This window comes from Kogia breviceps, chromosome 2 (assembly GCF_026419965.1).
Source record: "Kogia breviceps isolate mKogBre1 chromosome 2, mKogBre1 haplotype 1, whole genome shotgun sequence".
Classification (NCBI taxonomy): domain Eukaryota; kingdom Metazoa; phylum Chordata; class Mammalia; order Artiodactyla; family Physeteridae; genus Kogia; species Kogia breviceps.
Window position 1 is genome coordinate 5,770,574 of NC_081311.1, and position 18,670 is coordinate 5,789,243.

The following is an 18,670-nucleotide window of genomic DNA, read 5'->3' on the forward strand; positions in this document are numbered from 1 at the left end:
TAAAGATGGAAGACCTGCTTTCATGGAGAGTGCTGCTAGTTAGCCTTGTTCATGGCACTGGCATCTCCATGGTTACAGTGCACTTTCATACGGACCATCCCATGAGACCTTCCAAGGACCTTTAAAGCAGATACTGTCCCCGCACCAAGCAGAGGAGGTACAGAAGGTCAGCGAGCTTGAGTGGCCTATCCCAGGGCACAGAGCACAGAGCTGAGTCCTAGACTGACCCAGACCTGCAGACTCGGATCCCAAATAGACACCTTTTTTCATGGTATGGAGGGTCAGGCAGGCCAAAGGAAGCATCAAATGTACATCATAGCGACTTCCCTGGTGGCGCAGTGGTGAAGAATCCGCCTGCCAATGCAGGGGACACGGGTTCGAGCCCTGGTCCGGGAAGATCCCACATGCTGCAGAGCAACTAAGCCCGTGCGCCACAACTACTGAGCCTGCGCTCTAGAGCCCGTGAGCCACAACTACTGAGTACACATGCCACAACTACTGAAGCCCTTGTGCTCTAGGGCCCGTGCTCCACAACAAGAGAAGCTACCACAATGAGAAGCCCACGCATCGCAACAAAGGGTAGCCCCTGCTCACCGCAACTAGAGAAAGCCCGAGAAAGCCCGAGAAAAATGCACGTTTTAGGCAACTGATGGGAGCCCTTGTCGAGGGTTCAGTTTGTGAGTGCCTGGTCTTGAGTAGGGGTCTGGGTTAGTCTGTGAATCTCTGATGCTGTAGACAGTGGGGTGAGCTGAATATTCATGATATCAGCGTGTTCGGTGGCTCCTTGGGAAGAGTTAGCCAGGCGGAGAGCCCAGTAAAGTGAATCTAGAACCATAAAGGAGAAGACCCCGCGCGGCAGGGGGGAAGCAGCTTGCGATGTAGTCTCGGGTCCGAGAGAGAGAGTAGGATGGCACCGGGGATTGTATGAAGACTCCTTTGAAGCAGAGATGTTTGACTTGGGGATCTGGTTCCTCTAGGTGGAGGAGCTGAAGCCATGGTCCCTGGGCCTCATCTGCCTGTGTTGCATCAAGGGTTCTACTATTACGAGGATCTGCAGGGAGGCTCATGGGCTGCCAGTGTGCTTGGCAGATTGGCAAGCCCACGATCCTCCTCGTCGCCAGCCCCCTCACCCAAGGGTAGACCTTTTCTCAAGTCCATCCTTTAGCTCCCAGCACCCTATCTGTTCATAGAAGCCCTGAAATGGTAATCCTGCCCTAAACTCAAGGATAAGTCTGTCTACGCAGGAGCCAAGCTCTCTGCAGAGAGAACAATTCTCTCATCTTGACCGGGAGCCTGTGGTCAATCTCATTTCTTGACCTGAGCATGAAAAGAGAAATAGATCTCCCCACAGACCTCTGGTTTTTTATTTATTTATTTATTTTATTTTATTTATTATTATTGTTTTTTTGTGGTACACGGGCCTCTCACTGCTGTGGCCTCTCCCGTCGCGGAGCACAGGCTCCGGACGCGCAGGCGCAGCGGCCATGGCTCTCGGGCCCAGCCGCTCCGCGACACGTGGGATCTTCCCGGACCGGGGCACGAACCCGTATCCCCTGCATCGGCAGGCGGATTCTCAACCACTGCGCCACCAGGGAAGCCCCTGGTTTATTTTTCATTTCTTAATTTTGTATACCTTTACCTGAAGGATCTGAGAGGCTCGTTGCCTTTCTGAACTGTGACATTAGTATCTCTCTTTTGTGTCCGAATGGGAGTGGAGCATTATTTTCATATAAATGAAATGTGCAGCCTCCACCGGCCTTCCAGGCCCCTAGAATGGGTTGCTTATCCACAAACTGTCATTCAGGATCCCACAGAAGGGTAGAAGGGATTTCAGAAAAATGAGGATGTTTATCCAGCACAAGCATTTTATCATCACAAGAGCATTTTGAAGGCAGACAACCTATGAGTCTTCAACTCGCTTTTCTACAGTGTAATGAACACCGTTTCATTTCTGGAGGGTTCATTGGTCCAAGGCAGGCCACTCGGCTGCTGCCCACGTCAGCAAACTGGAGGTCGCAGCTGGTGAGCTGAATGGAAATGGTTTGCAAGTAACTGGATGTAACTCCTGAAGACCATGATGTAATTATTCCAGAGGCAGGAAGGCCAGCTGCTCACTGGCTTGGAAACTGACATAATGAACAGCCTCCTGACCTTAGAATACACAGGTATTGGGGCCCCTTTTCAGGAGAAGAATCCTCTCGAGATTTTCTTCCCTAAAGCATATCCCATTTCCATTCCTTTTGGGAGGCCCTGTCTTTCCTAGAAGATGCCGGCCAGTATAGACTTGGCATCTACGCTCCAAACTGGCTTGTTGGCGCCCGGCCGGATTCTCTACAGGCGTCTCTTGGGTTTGGTGTTTTGAAGCTAAGGGAAGCAGATTCTAAGAGACTCTTCAAAGTGCTCAGGGTGACTGCAGAAAATCAGCTTCTGCAAGGGCGCTGCACTAGTAAATCCATTGGGAACTTGATTATCATTTAGATTACTTGTTTAATAGGAAAAATGAAGCTTTGCAATCAGAGCTGTAGATAAGGACTCTGTGTGGAGGAAAATGAGCTCTGGCCTCATAAACAACCAGTCATGCTGCTGTCCGGGGGATCCTTGCTGCCTCCTGCTGACACTGTCAGCTAGCTGTCTGGGTGTTGAGGCCACCTGTCCCCATATGTGCGTGCGTGTTTGCACGTGTGTGAGGTGAGGGTTGTAATAAACACCCGCGTGTGTTTGTAGAGATTGATGGGATGTCGGGACCTGGCTTTTACTCAGCTGCTCTCTAAGAACAGCCTCAGAAGCACCAGACTCTCGGTAGCTCACTGTTTGCTAACCTGAATCAGGCTCAGTGTGTCTGACCTTTTGCCACACGAAATTAGCAACAGGCCAGTAGTTTGGATACAATGATAAGCCAGACACAAGAGATTCAGGTTTAGGGCTTCCCTGGTGGCGCAGTGGTTGGGAGTCCGCCTGCCGATGCAGGGGACGCGGGTTCGTGCCCCGGTCCGGGAAGATCCCACATGCCGCGGAGCGGCTGGGCCCGTGAGCCGTGACCGCTGAGCCTGTGCTTCTGGAGGCTGCACTCTGCAACGGGAGAGGCCACAACAGTGTGAGGCCCGCATACCGGAAAAAAAAAAAAAAGAGAGAGAGATTCAGGTTTAAAAAAAAAAAAAGAAGAGTTTTCCAGGAAGACAGAAATAGTTTGCTTGGGGGGTGGGGAAAACCCCTGCTGTGTTTGAATGATAAAACAGGAGGTAACTACAACGGCCGTTCTTTCCTCTGTATTAGTGAATTAGAACACGTGCAGCTTCAAGGAAAATCCAGAAAAGACCCATAAGCTAGCTGAAAATTGTTCTCACAGTCACTTTAATTTTATAAATGTAGAAGTTCCATTAAAAGGGAACTGATAGATGGGCTTTCGCTGTGTTTTTGAGCCAAGTGCGCGCAGGATGGTTTCCATCTCGTGAAACGAGGTCCTGCTGTGTGTTTGATTCCTTGAAGAACTGTCTCTTGCTGCAGGCTGGTCGCCATGGTCCTGCTGTGTTTCCACCTGGGCCACCCTCCTCCCAGCCCTCCTCCCACTGTTGGGACACCTCTTTCTTTTTCAAGATTCAGCTCAGCTGTCTCCTGCTGTGAAGCCTCCAAAGTCCCACCCCTTCCTTGGTGGACTGCCCACCCCCCATGAGCCCTCTCCCAGTGTAGACATCAGTCCTGGCACCCGAAGGCCTCGTGTATCTGGCTCTCACCCTGGGCTGTGAGCCCTTAGTCTTATTGATCTTTGAGTCTGCCGAGCCCCAAAGAGGTGAAAAACTTAACAGTGAAATGAAGGGTTGTTCCAACACAAAGCCTGGTTTTCTTTCTCCCTCCCTTCCTCCCTTCCTCTCTTTCTCTCTCTCTCTCTCTCTCTCTCTCTCTCTCTCTCTCTCTCTCTCTCTCTCTCTCTCTCTCTTTCTTTTTCTTAAATTTATTTTACTCAAGTATAGTTAATTTACAATGTTGTGTTAATTTCTGCTGTACAGCAAAGTGAGATATATATATGTGTGTATATATATGTATACACACACACACATATACACATTCTTTTTCATATTATTTTCCATTAAGGATTATCATAGGATATTGAATAAAGTTCCCTGTGCTATACAGTAGGACCTTGTTGTTTATTCATTCTATATATAATAGTCTGCATCTGCTGACCCCAAACTCCCAATCCATCCCTCCCCCATAAAGCCTGGTTTTCTCTTCCACCTTCACAACTCTCTTGGCTCATGTTCAGTGAGTGTCGGTGAGTCCTGAGTCCTCCCACTTCCCAGCTGTGCTGAGTGCTGCTGTCATCTTTCACTTACCTGGCTGCAATGGTCTGACCTATGTCCCTACTGGCGTGTTTGAATTTCCTCCACCCAGTTGGTGCATGTTCTGAACAGCTGCTGGGGTCGTCCTTTAAGAATTCAAATCAGGGGCTTCCCTGGTGGCACAGTGGTTGAGAGTCCTCCTGCCGATGCAGGGGACACAGGTTCGTGCCCCAGTCCAGGAAGTTCCCACATTCCGTGGAGCGGCTGGGCCCGTGAGCCATGGCCGCTGAGCCTGCGCGTCCGGAGCCTGTGCTCCGCAACGGGAGAGGCCACAACAGTGAGAGGCCCGCGTACCGCAAAAAAAAAAAAAAAAAGCAAATCAGATCCCCTGCTTAAAAGCCCACGTGGTGACTCCCTCTTGCGCGAGCACCGGAATCACAACTAACTGCTGAACAATCATTGACAGGAAGACACTGGAACTCACCAAAAAAGAAAAAAAGATACCCCACATCTAAAGACAAAGGAGAAGACACAGTGAGATGGTAAGAGGGGCGCAACACAATAAAATCAAATCCCATAACTGCTGGGTGGGTGACTCACAAACTGGAGAACGCTTATACCACAGAAGTCCACCCAATGGAGTGAAGGTCCTGAGCCCCACGCCAGGCTTCCCAACCTGGGGGTCTGGCAACGGGAGGAGGAATTCCTAGAGAATCAGACTTTGAAGGCTAGCGGGATTTGATTGCAGGACTTCGACAGGACTGAGGGAAACAGAGACTCCACTCTTGGAGGGCACACACAAAGTAGTGTGCACATCAGGACCTAGGGGAATGAGCAGTGACCCCATAGGAGACTGAACCAGACCTACATGCTAGTGTCAGAGGGTTTCCTACAGAGGCGGGGGATGGCTCTGGCTAACCATGAGGACAAGGACACTAGCAGCAGAAGTTCTGGGAAGTACCTCTTGGCGTGAGCCCTCCCGGAGGAGTCCACCATTAGTCCCACCAAAGAGCCCGGTAGGCTCCCGTGTTGGGTCGCCTCAGGCCAAACAACCAACAGGGAGGGAACCCAGCCCCACCCATCAACAGTCAAGTGGATTAAAGTTTTATTGAGCTTTGCTCACCAGAGCTACATCCAGCTCTACCCACCACCAGTCCCTCCCATCAGGAAACTTGCACAAGCCTCTTAGATAGCCTTATCCACCAGAGGGCAGACAGCAGAAGCAAGAAGAACTACAATTCTGCAGCCTGTGGAAGGAAAACCACATTCACAGAAACATAGGCAAAATGAAAAGGCAGAGGTCTATGTACCAGATGAAGGAACAAGTTAAACCCCAGAAAAACAACTAAATGCACTGGAGATAGGCAACCTTCCAGAAAAAGAATGCAGAATAATGATACTGAAGATGATCCAGGACCTCAGAAAAAGAACGGAGGCAAAGATTGAGAAGATGCAAGAAATGTTTAAGAAAGACCTAGAAGAATTAAACAAACAAACAGAGATGAACAATACAATAACTGAAATGAAAAATACACTAAAAGGAATCAATAGCAGAATAACTGAGGCAGGAGAACAGATAAGTGACCTGAAAAACAGAATGGTGGAATTCACTGTTATGGAACAGAATAAAGAAAAAAGAATGAAAAGAAATGAAGACAGCCTAAGAGACCTCTGGGGCAATATTAAACGCAACAACATTCGCATTATAGGGGTCCCAGAAGGAGAAGAGAGAGAGAAAGGACCCGAGAAGCTATTTGAAGAGATTATAGTCAAAAACTTCCCTAACGTGGGAAAGGAAATAGCCACCCAAGTCCAGGAAGGACAGAGAGTCCCAGGCAGGATAAACCCAAGGAGAAACACGCCGAGACACATAGTAATCAAATTGACAAAAATTAAAGGCAAAGAAAAATTATTGAAAGCAACAAGGGAAAAATGACAAATAGCATACAAGAGAACTCCCATAAGGTTAACAGCTGAATTCTCAGCAGAAACTCTACAAGCCAGAAGGGAGTGGCATGATATAAAGTGATGAAAGAGAAGAACCTACAACCAAGATTACCCGGCAAGGATCTCATTCAGATTCGATGGAGAAATCAAAAGCTTTACAGACAAGCAAAAGCTAAGAGAATTCAGCACCACCAAACCAGCTCTATGACAAATGCTAAAGGAACTTCTCTAAGTGGGAAACACAAGAGAAGAAAAGGACCTACAAAAACAAACACATAACAATTAAGGAAATGGTAATAGGAACATACGTATAGACAATTACCTTAAATGTAAATGGATTAAATGCTCCAACCAAAAGACACAGGCTTGCTGAATGGATATAAAAACAAGACCCATATATATGCTGTCTACAAGAGACCCACTTCAGACCTAGGGACACATACAGACTGAAAGTGGGGGGATGGAAAAAGTTACTCCATGCCAATGGAAATCAAAAGAAAACTGGAATAGCAATACTCATATAAGATAAAATAGACTTTAAAATAAAGACTATTACAAGAGACAAGGAAGGACACTACATAATGATCAAGGGATCAACCCAAGAAGAAGATATAACAATTATAAAAATATATGCACCCAACGTAGGAGCACCTCCATACATAAGGCAACTGCTAACAGCTATAAAACAGGAAATCAACAGTAACAAAATAATAGTGGGGAACTTTAACACCTCACACCCGTGGTCAGATCATCCAGACAGAAAATTAATAAGGAAACAGAAGCTTTAAATGACACAATAGACCAGACAGATTTAACTGATATTTATAGGACATTCCATCCAAAAACAGCAGGTGACACTTTCTTCTCAAGTGCACACGGCACATTCTCCAGGATAGATCACATTTTGGGTCACAAATCAAGCCTCAGTAAATTTAAGAAAATTAAAATCACATCAAGCATCTTTTCTGACTACAATGCTATGAGATTAGAAATCAATTACAAGGAAGATAACATAAAAAACACAAATACGTGGAGACTAAACAATACGTTACTAAATAACCAAGAGATCACTGAAGAAATCAAAGAGGAAATCAAAAAATACCTAGAGACAAATGCCAATGAAAACACGATGATCCAAAACCTATGGGATGCAGCAAAAACAGTTCTAAGAGGGAAGTTTATAGCAATACAAGCCTACCTCAAGAGACAAGAAAAATCTCAAATAATCTATCCTTACACTTAAAGGACTAAAAAAAGAAAAACAAAACTCAAAGTTAGTAGAAGGAAAGAAATCATAAAGATCAGAGCAGAAATAAATGAAATAGGAACAAAGAAAACAAACAGATCAAGAAACCTAAAAGCTGGTTCTTTGAAAAGATAAACAAAATTGATAAACCATTAACCAGACTCATCAAGAAAAAGAGGGAGAGGACTCAAATCAAAAAAATTAGAAATAAAAATGGAGAAGCGGGCTTCCCTGGTGGCGCAGTGGTTGAGAATCCGCCTGCCGATGCAGGAGACACGGGTTCGTGCCCTGGTCCGGGAAGATCCCACATGCCGCGGAGCAACTAAGCCCGTGAGCCATGGCCGCTGGGCCTGCGCGTCCGGAGCCTGTGCTCCGCAACGGGAGAGGCCACAACAGTGAGAGGTCCGCATTCCGCAAAAAAAAAAAAAAAAAAAAAAAAAAAAAAAAAAAAAAAAAAAAAAAATGGAGAAGTTACAACAGACACCGCAGAAATACAAAGCATCCTAAGAGACTACTACAAGCAACGATATGCCAATAAAATGAACAACTTGGAAGAAATGGACAAATTCTTAAAAAGGTATAACCTTCCAAGACTGAAGCAGGAAGAAATAGAAAATATGAACAGACCAATCACAGGTAATGAAATTGAAAGTGTGATTAAAAACCTTCCAACAAACAAAAGTCCAGGACCAGATGGATTCACAGGTGAATTCTATCAAACATTTAGAGAAGAGCTAATACCCATCCTTCACAAATGCTTCCCAAAAATTGCAGAGGAAGGAAAACTCCCAAACTCATTCTGTGAGGCTGCCATCACCCTGATACCAAAACCAGACAAACGTAGTACAAAAAAGAAAATTAAAGACCAATATTACTGATGAATATAGATGCAAAAATCTCAACAAAATACTAGCAAACAGAATCCAACAACATGTTAAAAGGATCATACACCATGATCGAGTGGGATTTATCCCAGGGATGCAAGGATTCTTCAATATATGCAAATCAATCAATGTGATACACCATATTTGCAAATTTTAGAATAAAAACCGTATGATCATCTCAATAGATGCAGAAAAAGCTTTTGACAAAATTTGACACCGATTTATGATAAAAAAAAAACTCTCTGGACATTGGGCATAGAGGAAACCTACCTCAACGTAATGAAGGCCATATACGACAACCCACAGCAAACATTATTCTCAATGGTGAAAAACTGAAACCATTTCCTCTAAGAAACAAGAAAAAGGATGTCCACCCTCGCCACTATTATTCAACACAGTTTTGGTAGTCCTAGCCATGTCAATCAGAGAAGAAAAAGAAGTAAAAGGAATACAAATTGCCAAAGAAGAAGTAAAACTATCCCCGTTTGCAGATGATATGATACTATACATAGAGAATCCTAAAGATGCCACCAGAAAACTACTAGAGCTAATCAATGAATTTGGTAAAGTTGCGGGATACAAAATTAATGCACAAAAATCTCTTGCATTCCTATACACAAATGTTGAAAAATCTGAAAGAGAAATTAAGGAAACACTCCCATTTACCACTGCAACAACAACAACAAAAAATATCTAGTAATAAACCTACCTAAGGAGACAAAAGACCTGTATGCAGAAAGCTGTAAGACACTGATGAAAGAAATTAAAGATGATACAAACAGATGGAGAGATATACCATGTTCTTCGACTGCAAGAATCCACATTGTAAAAATGACTCTACTACCCAAAGCAATCTACATATTCAATGCAATCCCTATCAAACTACCAATGGCATTTTTCACAGAACTAGAAGAAAAAATTTCACAATTTGTATGGAAACACAAAAGACCCCAAATAGCCAAAGCAAGCTTGAGAAAGAAAAACAGAGCTGTAGGAATCAGGCTCCCTGACTTCAGACTATACTACAAAGCTACAGTAATCAAAACAGTATGGTACTGGCACAAAACCAGAAATATGGATCAGTGGAACAGCATAGAAAGCCCAGAGATAAACCCACGCACATATGGTCATCTCATTTTTGATAAAGGAACAAGAATATACAATGGAGAAAAGACAGCCTCTTCAATAAGTGGTGCTGGGAAAACTGGAGAGCTACATGTAAAAGAATGAAATTAGAACACTCCCTAACACCATACACCAAAATAAACTCCAAATGGATTAAAGACCTAAATGTAAGGCCAGACACTATCAAACTCTTAGAGGAAAACATAGGACGCTCCATGACATAAATCACCTCAAGTTCCTTTTTGACCCACCTCCTAGAGAAATGGAAATAAAAACAAAAGTAAACAAATGAGACCTAATGAAACTTAAAAGCTTTTGCACAGCAAAGCAAACCATAAACAAGACGAAAAAACAATCCTCAGAATGGGAGAAAATATTTGCAAGTGAAGCAACTGACAAAGGATTAATCTCCAAAATATACAAGCAGCTCATGTAGCTCAATATCAAAACAAAAACAAGCCAATCCAAAAATGGGCAGAAGACCTAAATAGACATTTCTCCAAAGAAGACATACAGATTGCCAACAAACACATGAAAGAATGCCCAACATCACTAATCATTAGAGAAATGGAAATCAATACTACAAGGAGGTATCACCTCACACCAGTTAGAATGGGCCTCATCAGAAAAATTTCAAACACCAAATGCTGGAGAGGGTGTGGACACAAGGGAGCCCTCTTGCACTGTTGGTGGGAATGTAAATTGATACAGCCACTATGGAGAACAGTATGAAGGTTCCGTAAAAAAACTAAAAATAGGACTGCCATACAACCCAGCAATCCCAATACTGGGCATATACCCAGAGAAAACCATAATTCAAAAAGACATATGCACCCCAATGTTCATTGCAGCACTATTTACAATAGCCAGGTCATGGAAGCAACCTTAATGGCCATCGACAGATGAATGGATAAAGATGAAGTGGTACATATATACAATGGAATATTACTCAGCCATAAAAAGGAACAAAACTGGGTCATTTGTTGAGACGTGGATGGATCTAGAGACTGTCATACAGAGTGAAGTAAGTCAGAAAGAGAAAAATATCGTATACTAACGCATATATATGGAACCTAGAAAAATGGTACAGATGAACTGGTTTGCAGGGCAGAAATTGAGACACAGTTGTAGAGACCAAACATATGGACACCAATGGGGGAAAGTGGCAGTGGGGGTGGTGGTGGTGGGATGAATTGGGAGATTGGGATTGACATGTATACACTAATACTTATAGATAACTAATAAGAACGTGCTGTATAAAAGTAAGTAAAATAAAATTCAAAAAAAAAAAAAACCACCCTTGTGGCTCTCCATCTCTTACTCTGTTGAGGAAAACTCAACAGACTTGCAAATCTCCTTAGTAGGCTTGCAAAACCCAACACCCCCATCGCCTGCTGTTACAGAATGCAAGTTCATGTGCCTGACCCACAGTTAGGCCAAACGATACCGAAACGTAGGGATTTAGTGCAGAGAAAGGTTTATTGCAGGGTTATGCAAGGAGACGGTGGCTCGTGCCCCTCAAAAGCCCGAACTCCCCAAAGCGTTTCAGCAAAGCCTTTTTAAAGGCAACCTGAGGGAGGGGCGTGGTTGGTTGTTGCAGATTTCCTGGTGTTGGAATCCTTTGTTCTTGCAGCTGTGCACATAGGTCAGGTCACGATGTTCCTGTAAACCTCCAACAAGACAAATGTTAGTCTCTGTTCTGCAACTTTTCATCTCTATATGAACGGAAACGTATTATACCCTTAAAGGTCAGAGCCTTGAGAATGGGCTCTCCTGTCTATTTCAGGCTATAGGCAACATTCTTAACTCAGAGCAAAAGCAATGGAATACAAAGGTTAAAGTAAAAGAAACATTGCTGATATGGAGTCAGAATCGTTCTTCCCTATTACATGGTGCCCACTAGAATCATGGGAGATTCTGGTTCAGGTTCCAGTGCCCACATGTGGGAATCGTGGTTCGACTCCGCAGGCGGTGGTAAGGTGTATAACCTGGGTGGAGAACCGCAGCTGTCTTTGCTTTCACCTCTACTCCTGGCCTGCCTTCTCGTGCCCCCTCGCCCCCTCCCTCACACTGTATGCACTGTGTCCCGATCCTTCCTCACTCTTTCCTCTACTGGCCCCCACGGCCGCCTCCTGCGGTCAGTTGGGTCCTGGTTTAAATAACTCCTCCCTGAGGAGCCTTCCTGACCACCCCATCCTCCTTGACCATGTGGCCATGATTCTTTTTCATCACAGCACTTACCTGATACTTTGTAGCTGGTTCGTTAATTATCTGATTCGTTCTTCAATAATGAAGTCTCATGGTGGCAGGATCTTATCATTTTTATTTTCTTCTGAGCATTCCCTGGAGGCATAGTAGTTGTTCATTAAATGTAGGAGGCAGGAAGAAGGAAGAAGAGAAAGGGATTTTGGATTGGTCTCCTGGAAAATGGACCAACACTTGTCAGGGTGACCAAAAGATGAAATCTGCAACCACGGATTGGTGGCCGTGTTCTGAGGTTGAGGGCATGTGTGGACAGGGCTGGACTGATTTGGACTGAAATCCAGCTCCGCCACTCACTCATTCACAGCGTAAACCTGAGCAGGAAACCGTTGGCCCTTTGAACTTTGATTTTCCAACCCTAAAATACAAAGCAATTATGAGTATGTCACAGGGTTGGTGTGAAGATCTACGGCGATCCAGTAAACACTAGCTGTTTATTATAAATAGTAACGCTGACCCTCAGGCGTCACCCTGCCCCCTCCCCTCTTCCTGCCGCTTTCCCTCTCAAAGTGCCAAATAGGGTTCTTTTTACTCTAGTGAGGTTGGGAGCTATTAGCCACACACTTGGTTTATTTCAAACAACTTCCTCCAGGGAAGTAGGGCCTCGCTTCTTCCTCTCTTCCATCCCATCCAGAGAGCAGCCCCCTGTCCAGCACATGGGCCTGGTGCCGTTATGAAAACTCAAAGTCAACAGCAGCCAGAGAGGTGCGGGGTGGAGCCCGCCAGCTGGGGTGGGCCCTCTTGGATACAGACATGCTTGTTTTGCACCTAACATGGGCTGCTGGGCCCAGAATTTAAACTTGTGCTGAGGCACAGCGAGGGGGAGAAGAGTTCAGAAAACAAAACAATGGAGGTGCCAGATAGCTCACATTTGCTTTTGTTTCCTCTTGGAAATAAGACCAAAGCTTCATTGTGGTATCAGGTGCTCAAAAGAAACAAATCAAACCGAACCCAAACAAAAACAGAACTAACTTCTGAGGGGAGACCACATGCAATTGAACTGAGATTGTAGAAATATTATAAATGCACTTTGTAACATTTCTGTTCCCTTGGGGAACCATGTATCTGTTCACATCAGCCTCTCCCGGATCCTGAGTGGCTCCTGAGGATTGCTGGTGCAGACCCAAGTCTAAGTCTCTGTAGGAGGCTCCTTCTCCTGGCCTCAGTGGGAGTCGAGGCGGACACACATTTGCTTTGCCCAAGACCCTGACTGCCTTAAGGTGACAGCCCATGTCTTTGGAATGCTGCTGGGAGTTTCCTGAGGCCCCGGGTTCTGGGCAGCCCGGTCTGGAGGGTGAGCAGGCTGGGTGCTGGAGGTGTCTCTGCAGATCAGTCTTCATGGCGACACTGACTCTCGTGGTTCCCATGGCCCAGTGCCTTTCCAAACACTGGGGACGTTTTCCCTTCACTGGGAAAACTCTTCTGATTTCTTTCTCTTTTCTTCTATTTTTCCTTTGAATCTTGTCTTTGAAGTTGAAAAATGGCGCCGTCTTTTTCTTTTATGTTTATAACCAGACAGAATACAAGTGCAGCCACTGTGTTGTTTCCATATTGTAAGTCGGTAGCCGTGCTGTAGTCGCCCAGAGGGGAGGAGATGTCTTCGTATCCATGCCTCTATCCCACCTTCTTGGATATTCCTGGAAAATTCTGTCTATTCTCAAGCCCGAGAAATCTTCGGTGGCTCCACTGGAGTCCTGAGCGATGGGGGGACAGGCCCAGATGGGGGAGACTGATAGAAACATGGTGGGGTCTTGGCTGGGGGGTCACAGGGAGCCCCCTGCAGCTCCATGATTGAAGGACACCGAGTGCCCTGTCTGCTTGTGCTGAATGAAGGCAGGGGAGCTGGTTACCGTCCAGGGGTTCCAGACAGTATGTGTGGCGGCTGCTCGGATGGATCCCCATGCCACAAGCACCCCCATGAAACATTTTTGTGTGCCAGCCTCTCGGCTAACCCATAGGGCTGAGAGTCTCGTGGCGATTTCAGAGTTTTTGCAAAAAAGTACACACTATTTTTGAAAAAACACGGACCATTTTTAAGTGTGCCATCTGTAAATATCCTTGTGATGAGCAATATGTACTTGCATTTAAAAAAATCCCAGACTCACCGTCATTTTTAGCCACTGTGTACTTTCTTAAAGGACACTAGACAGACATGGCTATTATGTTTCTGACCTTGGAAAGGGCTAATCCCTCCATTAGAAAGGGGGTGCAGAGGCTGAGCATCCCCGATGGAGTGAAAGCTCCTGCTCTCAAAGTGTTCTAGCAATAGTGGGAGATTTCCTTGTCCTCAGAGGCACCAAAAACCTAGTGTGGAGTTTTTTTGTGGATGGGGTGACCTCACACCCAGGGCCCTGCACCCAGAGCAACACCGAAACACATTTTCGTGCCACAGTGGCAACTCCCCAGTAAACTATGACTCTTTATTGCTAAATGCAGCATGCAGAAGAGTCACTGACCATAAAGGCTATTAGATGTTAACCTTGAACTTCATGCCCATATTTAACTGTTTGCTGATTTCAGTACAACTGTGCATGGTGTGTGTGTCTACTGAGTCCTGCTGTGTTTGTAACAGACTGGGCTTAGAATAAGGGTGGATAACAGAGAGTGAACGAAGCCCACCATGATGTTTCTCTAGAAATGTGCAACATCTGTGCCTTCTGAAATTAATCCTCTTTTCACTTTTTTTTTTTTTTCCAGATAACTTGTTCAAACCGAAAGAAAGGTACATTTCAGAGAAGGAGATGCACATGCGATCTAAAAGGTACTTGGTTATATTGTGTGAGGTCAAAAAAAAAGTGGGGGAGGAGGGAGGAGGTGATGGATCCAGGCACTGTCCAGCTGGGCCACAATTTCTAGGTCCACGTTTAAGCTCCGAGGTCTTCTTGGCCGTGGGTTTGAAAAGCCGGCTGAAAGAAGTCAAGTTGTTCCATTGCGCCTCTGAATGCTAATGTCGTTCTTGGAAAAGCCTTAGGAAAGTGGTGGGTCTTGGATTCTGAGTCCGTCCTGTAATTGGTCTCTAAGAGACCCCCAGACTCGTAACAGGAATGCTTCTGCGCTTTCCCATCGTTGCTCTGGGCAGGTGCTGTTTGTCACTATGCACCCGCGCAGGTAATTTTAGGAGGAGGAGAGAAGCTAGGTCTCCTGAGGGCCTTGACGGTGGCAGAGCCTGGAGAGAAGCATCCAGACTTGGAGGCCGATGGTGCGTGGGGCCGGCGAAGCCACAGAGGGCCACGCGGAGGCCTTTGTGGCACTGCGTCCGGGCGGGCTTGGTGGCCCTGCTGCCCGCAAACTCTCCCTGCCCCGCCGGGCTGGTTGCCGTTCTAGATGCCCACTCGTTCTCACCAACACACAAAGGCTGCCGTTCTTTCTGAGACCTGGCCTCCCAACCCAAATGTAACAACTTGGCAGAGTTTGCCAAGTTCACCCAAGTAAAATGTCATTAGTTTATAATAAAGTATCTAGCACTGGGAGGAACTATGACAGTTAAACCAAATTGATAGAACAACTTAGAGAAACCATTAAAATAGGAAGAATACATTTCTCCCCACTCCAGGCACAAAACCTCTGCCTTCCCATGATTATATTGTTTCCACGGCAATTAGCCAACTTTGATTATCTGTAGGGAACCTCTTTGTCAATAAAACAGTCAAAGTGAGGAGGAAGGGAACCATCCCATTAATGACCCAATGCCCAGCTTTCTAACTGGGGTTCTTAAAGGGCCACGGGGTTTCAAGACCTGCCGTCCCAGAAGTGCGGAGTTGTGTATACCTCATGTCAAAAGTATTCCTTTTTTAATTTGGTGGAAAATTCAGCCAAGTCTTCCCCTCCTGGTCCCTAAGTCCAGAGCTGCTGTTATGGAGACTTGAAATTAAAATGTAGATCTCGGGCTTCCCTGGTGGCGCAGTGGTTGAGAATCCGCCTGCCGATGCAGGGGATACGGGTTCGTGCCCCGGTCCGGGAAGATCCCACATGCCTCGGAGTGGCTGGGCCCGTGAGCCGTGGCCGCTGAGCCTGTGCGTCCGGAGCCTGCGCTCTGCAACGGGAGAGGCCACAACAGTGAGAGGCCCGCGTACCACAAAAAAAAAAAAAAAAAAAAAATGTAGATCTCAAAGCAGCATTCGTGGGCAGAGTATCACCATATCATTTTACTGAAGAGGAAACTGAGGCTCTGAGAGGACCGCTGAGCAGAGTATGCTGTTCCCCACATCATGGCTTCGCTGGCTGGAAGCCAGGTCTCCTCAGGTGCGGTCCGTGACGGGGCCTCCGCTCTGCTCTGGGGGCTGTGCGTCGGGTGGGCCCAGACCCCGGTTCTCAGGCCTCACGCACCCACAGAATCACAGTGGAGCTTCCTTTTCTTTCGTATTCTTTGTTATTAGTTATATTATTAAATTACGTTTTCATTAAAAAAAAGTCAAACAGAGGAGAGAGAGCTGAGCTCCCTCCTGGCTGACTGTCCGCACCCCTGCCCCACCTCCCAGCCTTGTACTTTCTCCAGAGACGCCACAGTTATCCGCATATCCTATATAGCACTCTAGGCCTCTCTCTCTGCCTGACAATAGACATTTATTTGTACGTCTATCTAGACGTACAAATTAGATAACTGTTTAGTATTCAATTAGATAACTATTATTAGTTATCTAATTCTTAACCATAAACGGGATCATGCTATATATCATATTATCTTTCTGTAGCTTGCTTCTTTTACTTTGTGTCCGTGAGGTCTTTTTCTATGTCAGAAGACATGGGTGATTTTCCTCATTGATGCAGAGAGGTCCATTGTACAAATGTGCCATAATTTATTGGGGATGCTCTGTTAAGAAAATACTGCAGCAGAAGCTCCAGGGCTGAGGCCTAGGAATTTTTATCCCAAACTCCCCACACGATCAGATGGTCAGGATCCAGAAGATGCGTCTCTATGGATCCAGAAGGATTTCCACTGTGGAGCTTTGGGACATGTCAGATCTCCTGCTGACCCTGACAGTCTTCTCCTGGTCCCCTCTAGAACGGCTCTTCGATTCGGCAATCGTGTGTTCATGTACGCATTTAGATCCTGTCGATGCCCTCAGTGTGCCAGGCACTGTGCGGTATGTGCCGGCAATTCCCAGGTCACTCTACACTACATGACTGGGGAACAGTGTGGCATGAAGTCAGACAGACCGAGGCCGGACTCCCAGCCCCTCACTCACCAGCCGAGGGACGTCACTGGCCTCCTGACCTCGCTGGGGATGGGTTCCTCACTCCCAGAACAGCAGGACACTGGATGGTGTCTCTTTCAACTGTCGTGAGGGCTACCCAGGAAAATTCGTGTCAGACGATTAGCCTAGTAAGGAGCCCTCTTGCACTGTTGGTGGGAATGTAAATTGGTGCAGCCGCTATGGAGAACAGTATGGAGGTTCCTTTAAAAACTAAAAATAGAACTACCCTATGATCCAGCAATCCCACTTCTGAGCATATATTGAGAGAAAACCATAATTCGAAAAGACACATGCACCCCAATGTTCATATAGCAGCACTATTCACAATAGCCAGGACATGGAAGCAACCTCAGTGTCCATCGACAGATGAATGGATAAAGAAGATGTGGTCTACATATACAATGGAATATTACTCGGCCATAAAAAAGAATGAAATAATGCCATTTGTAGCAACATGGATGGACCTAGAGATGATCATACGGAGTGAAGTAGGTCAGACAGAGAAAGACAGATATCATATGATATCAGTTATATGTGGAGTCTAAAAAAATAATGATAGAAATGAACTTATTTGCAAAAGAGAAATCGACCCACAGACATAGAAAACAAACTAACGGTTACCAAAGGGGAAAGGCGGGAAGGGTAAATTGGGAGTTTGGGATTAACACATACGCACTACTATATATAAAATAGAGAACCAACAAGGACCTACCGTCTAGCACAGGGAACTAGAATCAATACTTTGTAATAACCTATAAAGGAAAAGAATCTGAAAAATACTATATATGTATATGTATAACTGAATCACTGCTGTACACCTGAAACTAACATAACATTGTGAATCAGCTATATTTCAATAAAAAATAAATAGATAAAAATTTTAAAAAGGTAAATTCATAAAAAGATTATTAGCCTAGTGCCCTATAACCAAGACAGTGTCACCTGCTAATGTTGTCATCATCAATACTTGTGTAGTTTGTAATTATTATTTTAAGAGGGCAACATGTTAAACACATTTTGTCTGGCTTTCAAACATGAGAGAAAATAAAACAAGAGCTGTTGAGCCAAGCGCCACATGTACAGCACCCCAAAAGCTCAGGCTACAGTGCCTCCTCTGTGTCTGTGGATATTCCAGCAGAAATCTTGTTTGGCATCAGTACATAAACAATTTCTGTAGGGAAGTAAGAAGAAAGGGCCCAGAAGAAGGGTCCCTCAGGCCCTGCTTGTATCTTGGAAGCTCCTAGTTTTACACCAGGACAAGAACCTAATATCAATACATATGCCTGAGAGGTATTTGGAAACAGCTTAATTAGGAATTCAGTAGGTAAAGAGGCACACACACATTTTATGTGTGTGTCTTTCTAGTACAATTCCTGCTACTCCTGTTGGTTCGCTGCTCCTTTTCTAAGTCGTAGGGAGACAAAAGTTGAGCGGCAAAAGGGTATTTGGTAACAGGTAAGTTTACATTCAGAGTGGCAAAGAGGTAGGTCTAGAATCTCTCACTTTACAAGCAAGCGGTTAATTATCGTAGAAGATGGAGGGACAAGAAAAGTGACTTCTGATTAATCAACCGTCCTGTCCAGCTTCGCCCTGGGTGGGGCTCCATCTACTGTGTGGCCCCTGCCTGGGCAGTCGCATCTGGAGACGGTCGGGGGAGCCCCGGGTCTTGGGGTCTCACAGATGCGAGGTGGCCCGTATGCAGCCGACCGTCCCTTTGAAATGGAAGAGCCTGCT

General features: G+C 45.5%; 1 protein-coding gene across 3 annotated transcripts in view; it reads left to right on the forward strand.

Annotated features, from left to right (window-relative positions):
* The window catches only part of ADAM12 (ADAM metallopeptidase domain 12), a 675,955-nt gene that overhangs the window by 215,964 nt on the left and 441,321 nt on the right, over positions 1–18,670 (forward strand). For all 3 annotated transcript variants that reach the window (XM_059053840.2, XM_059053844.2, XM_067024332.1), the window contains one exon: positions 14,439–14,502. In XM_059053840.2, the coding sequence (XP_058909823.1) occupies positions 14,439–14,502 (64 nt within the window). The remainder of the gene's footprint in view (positions 1–14,438; positions 14,503–18,670) is intronic.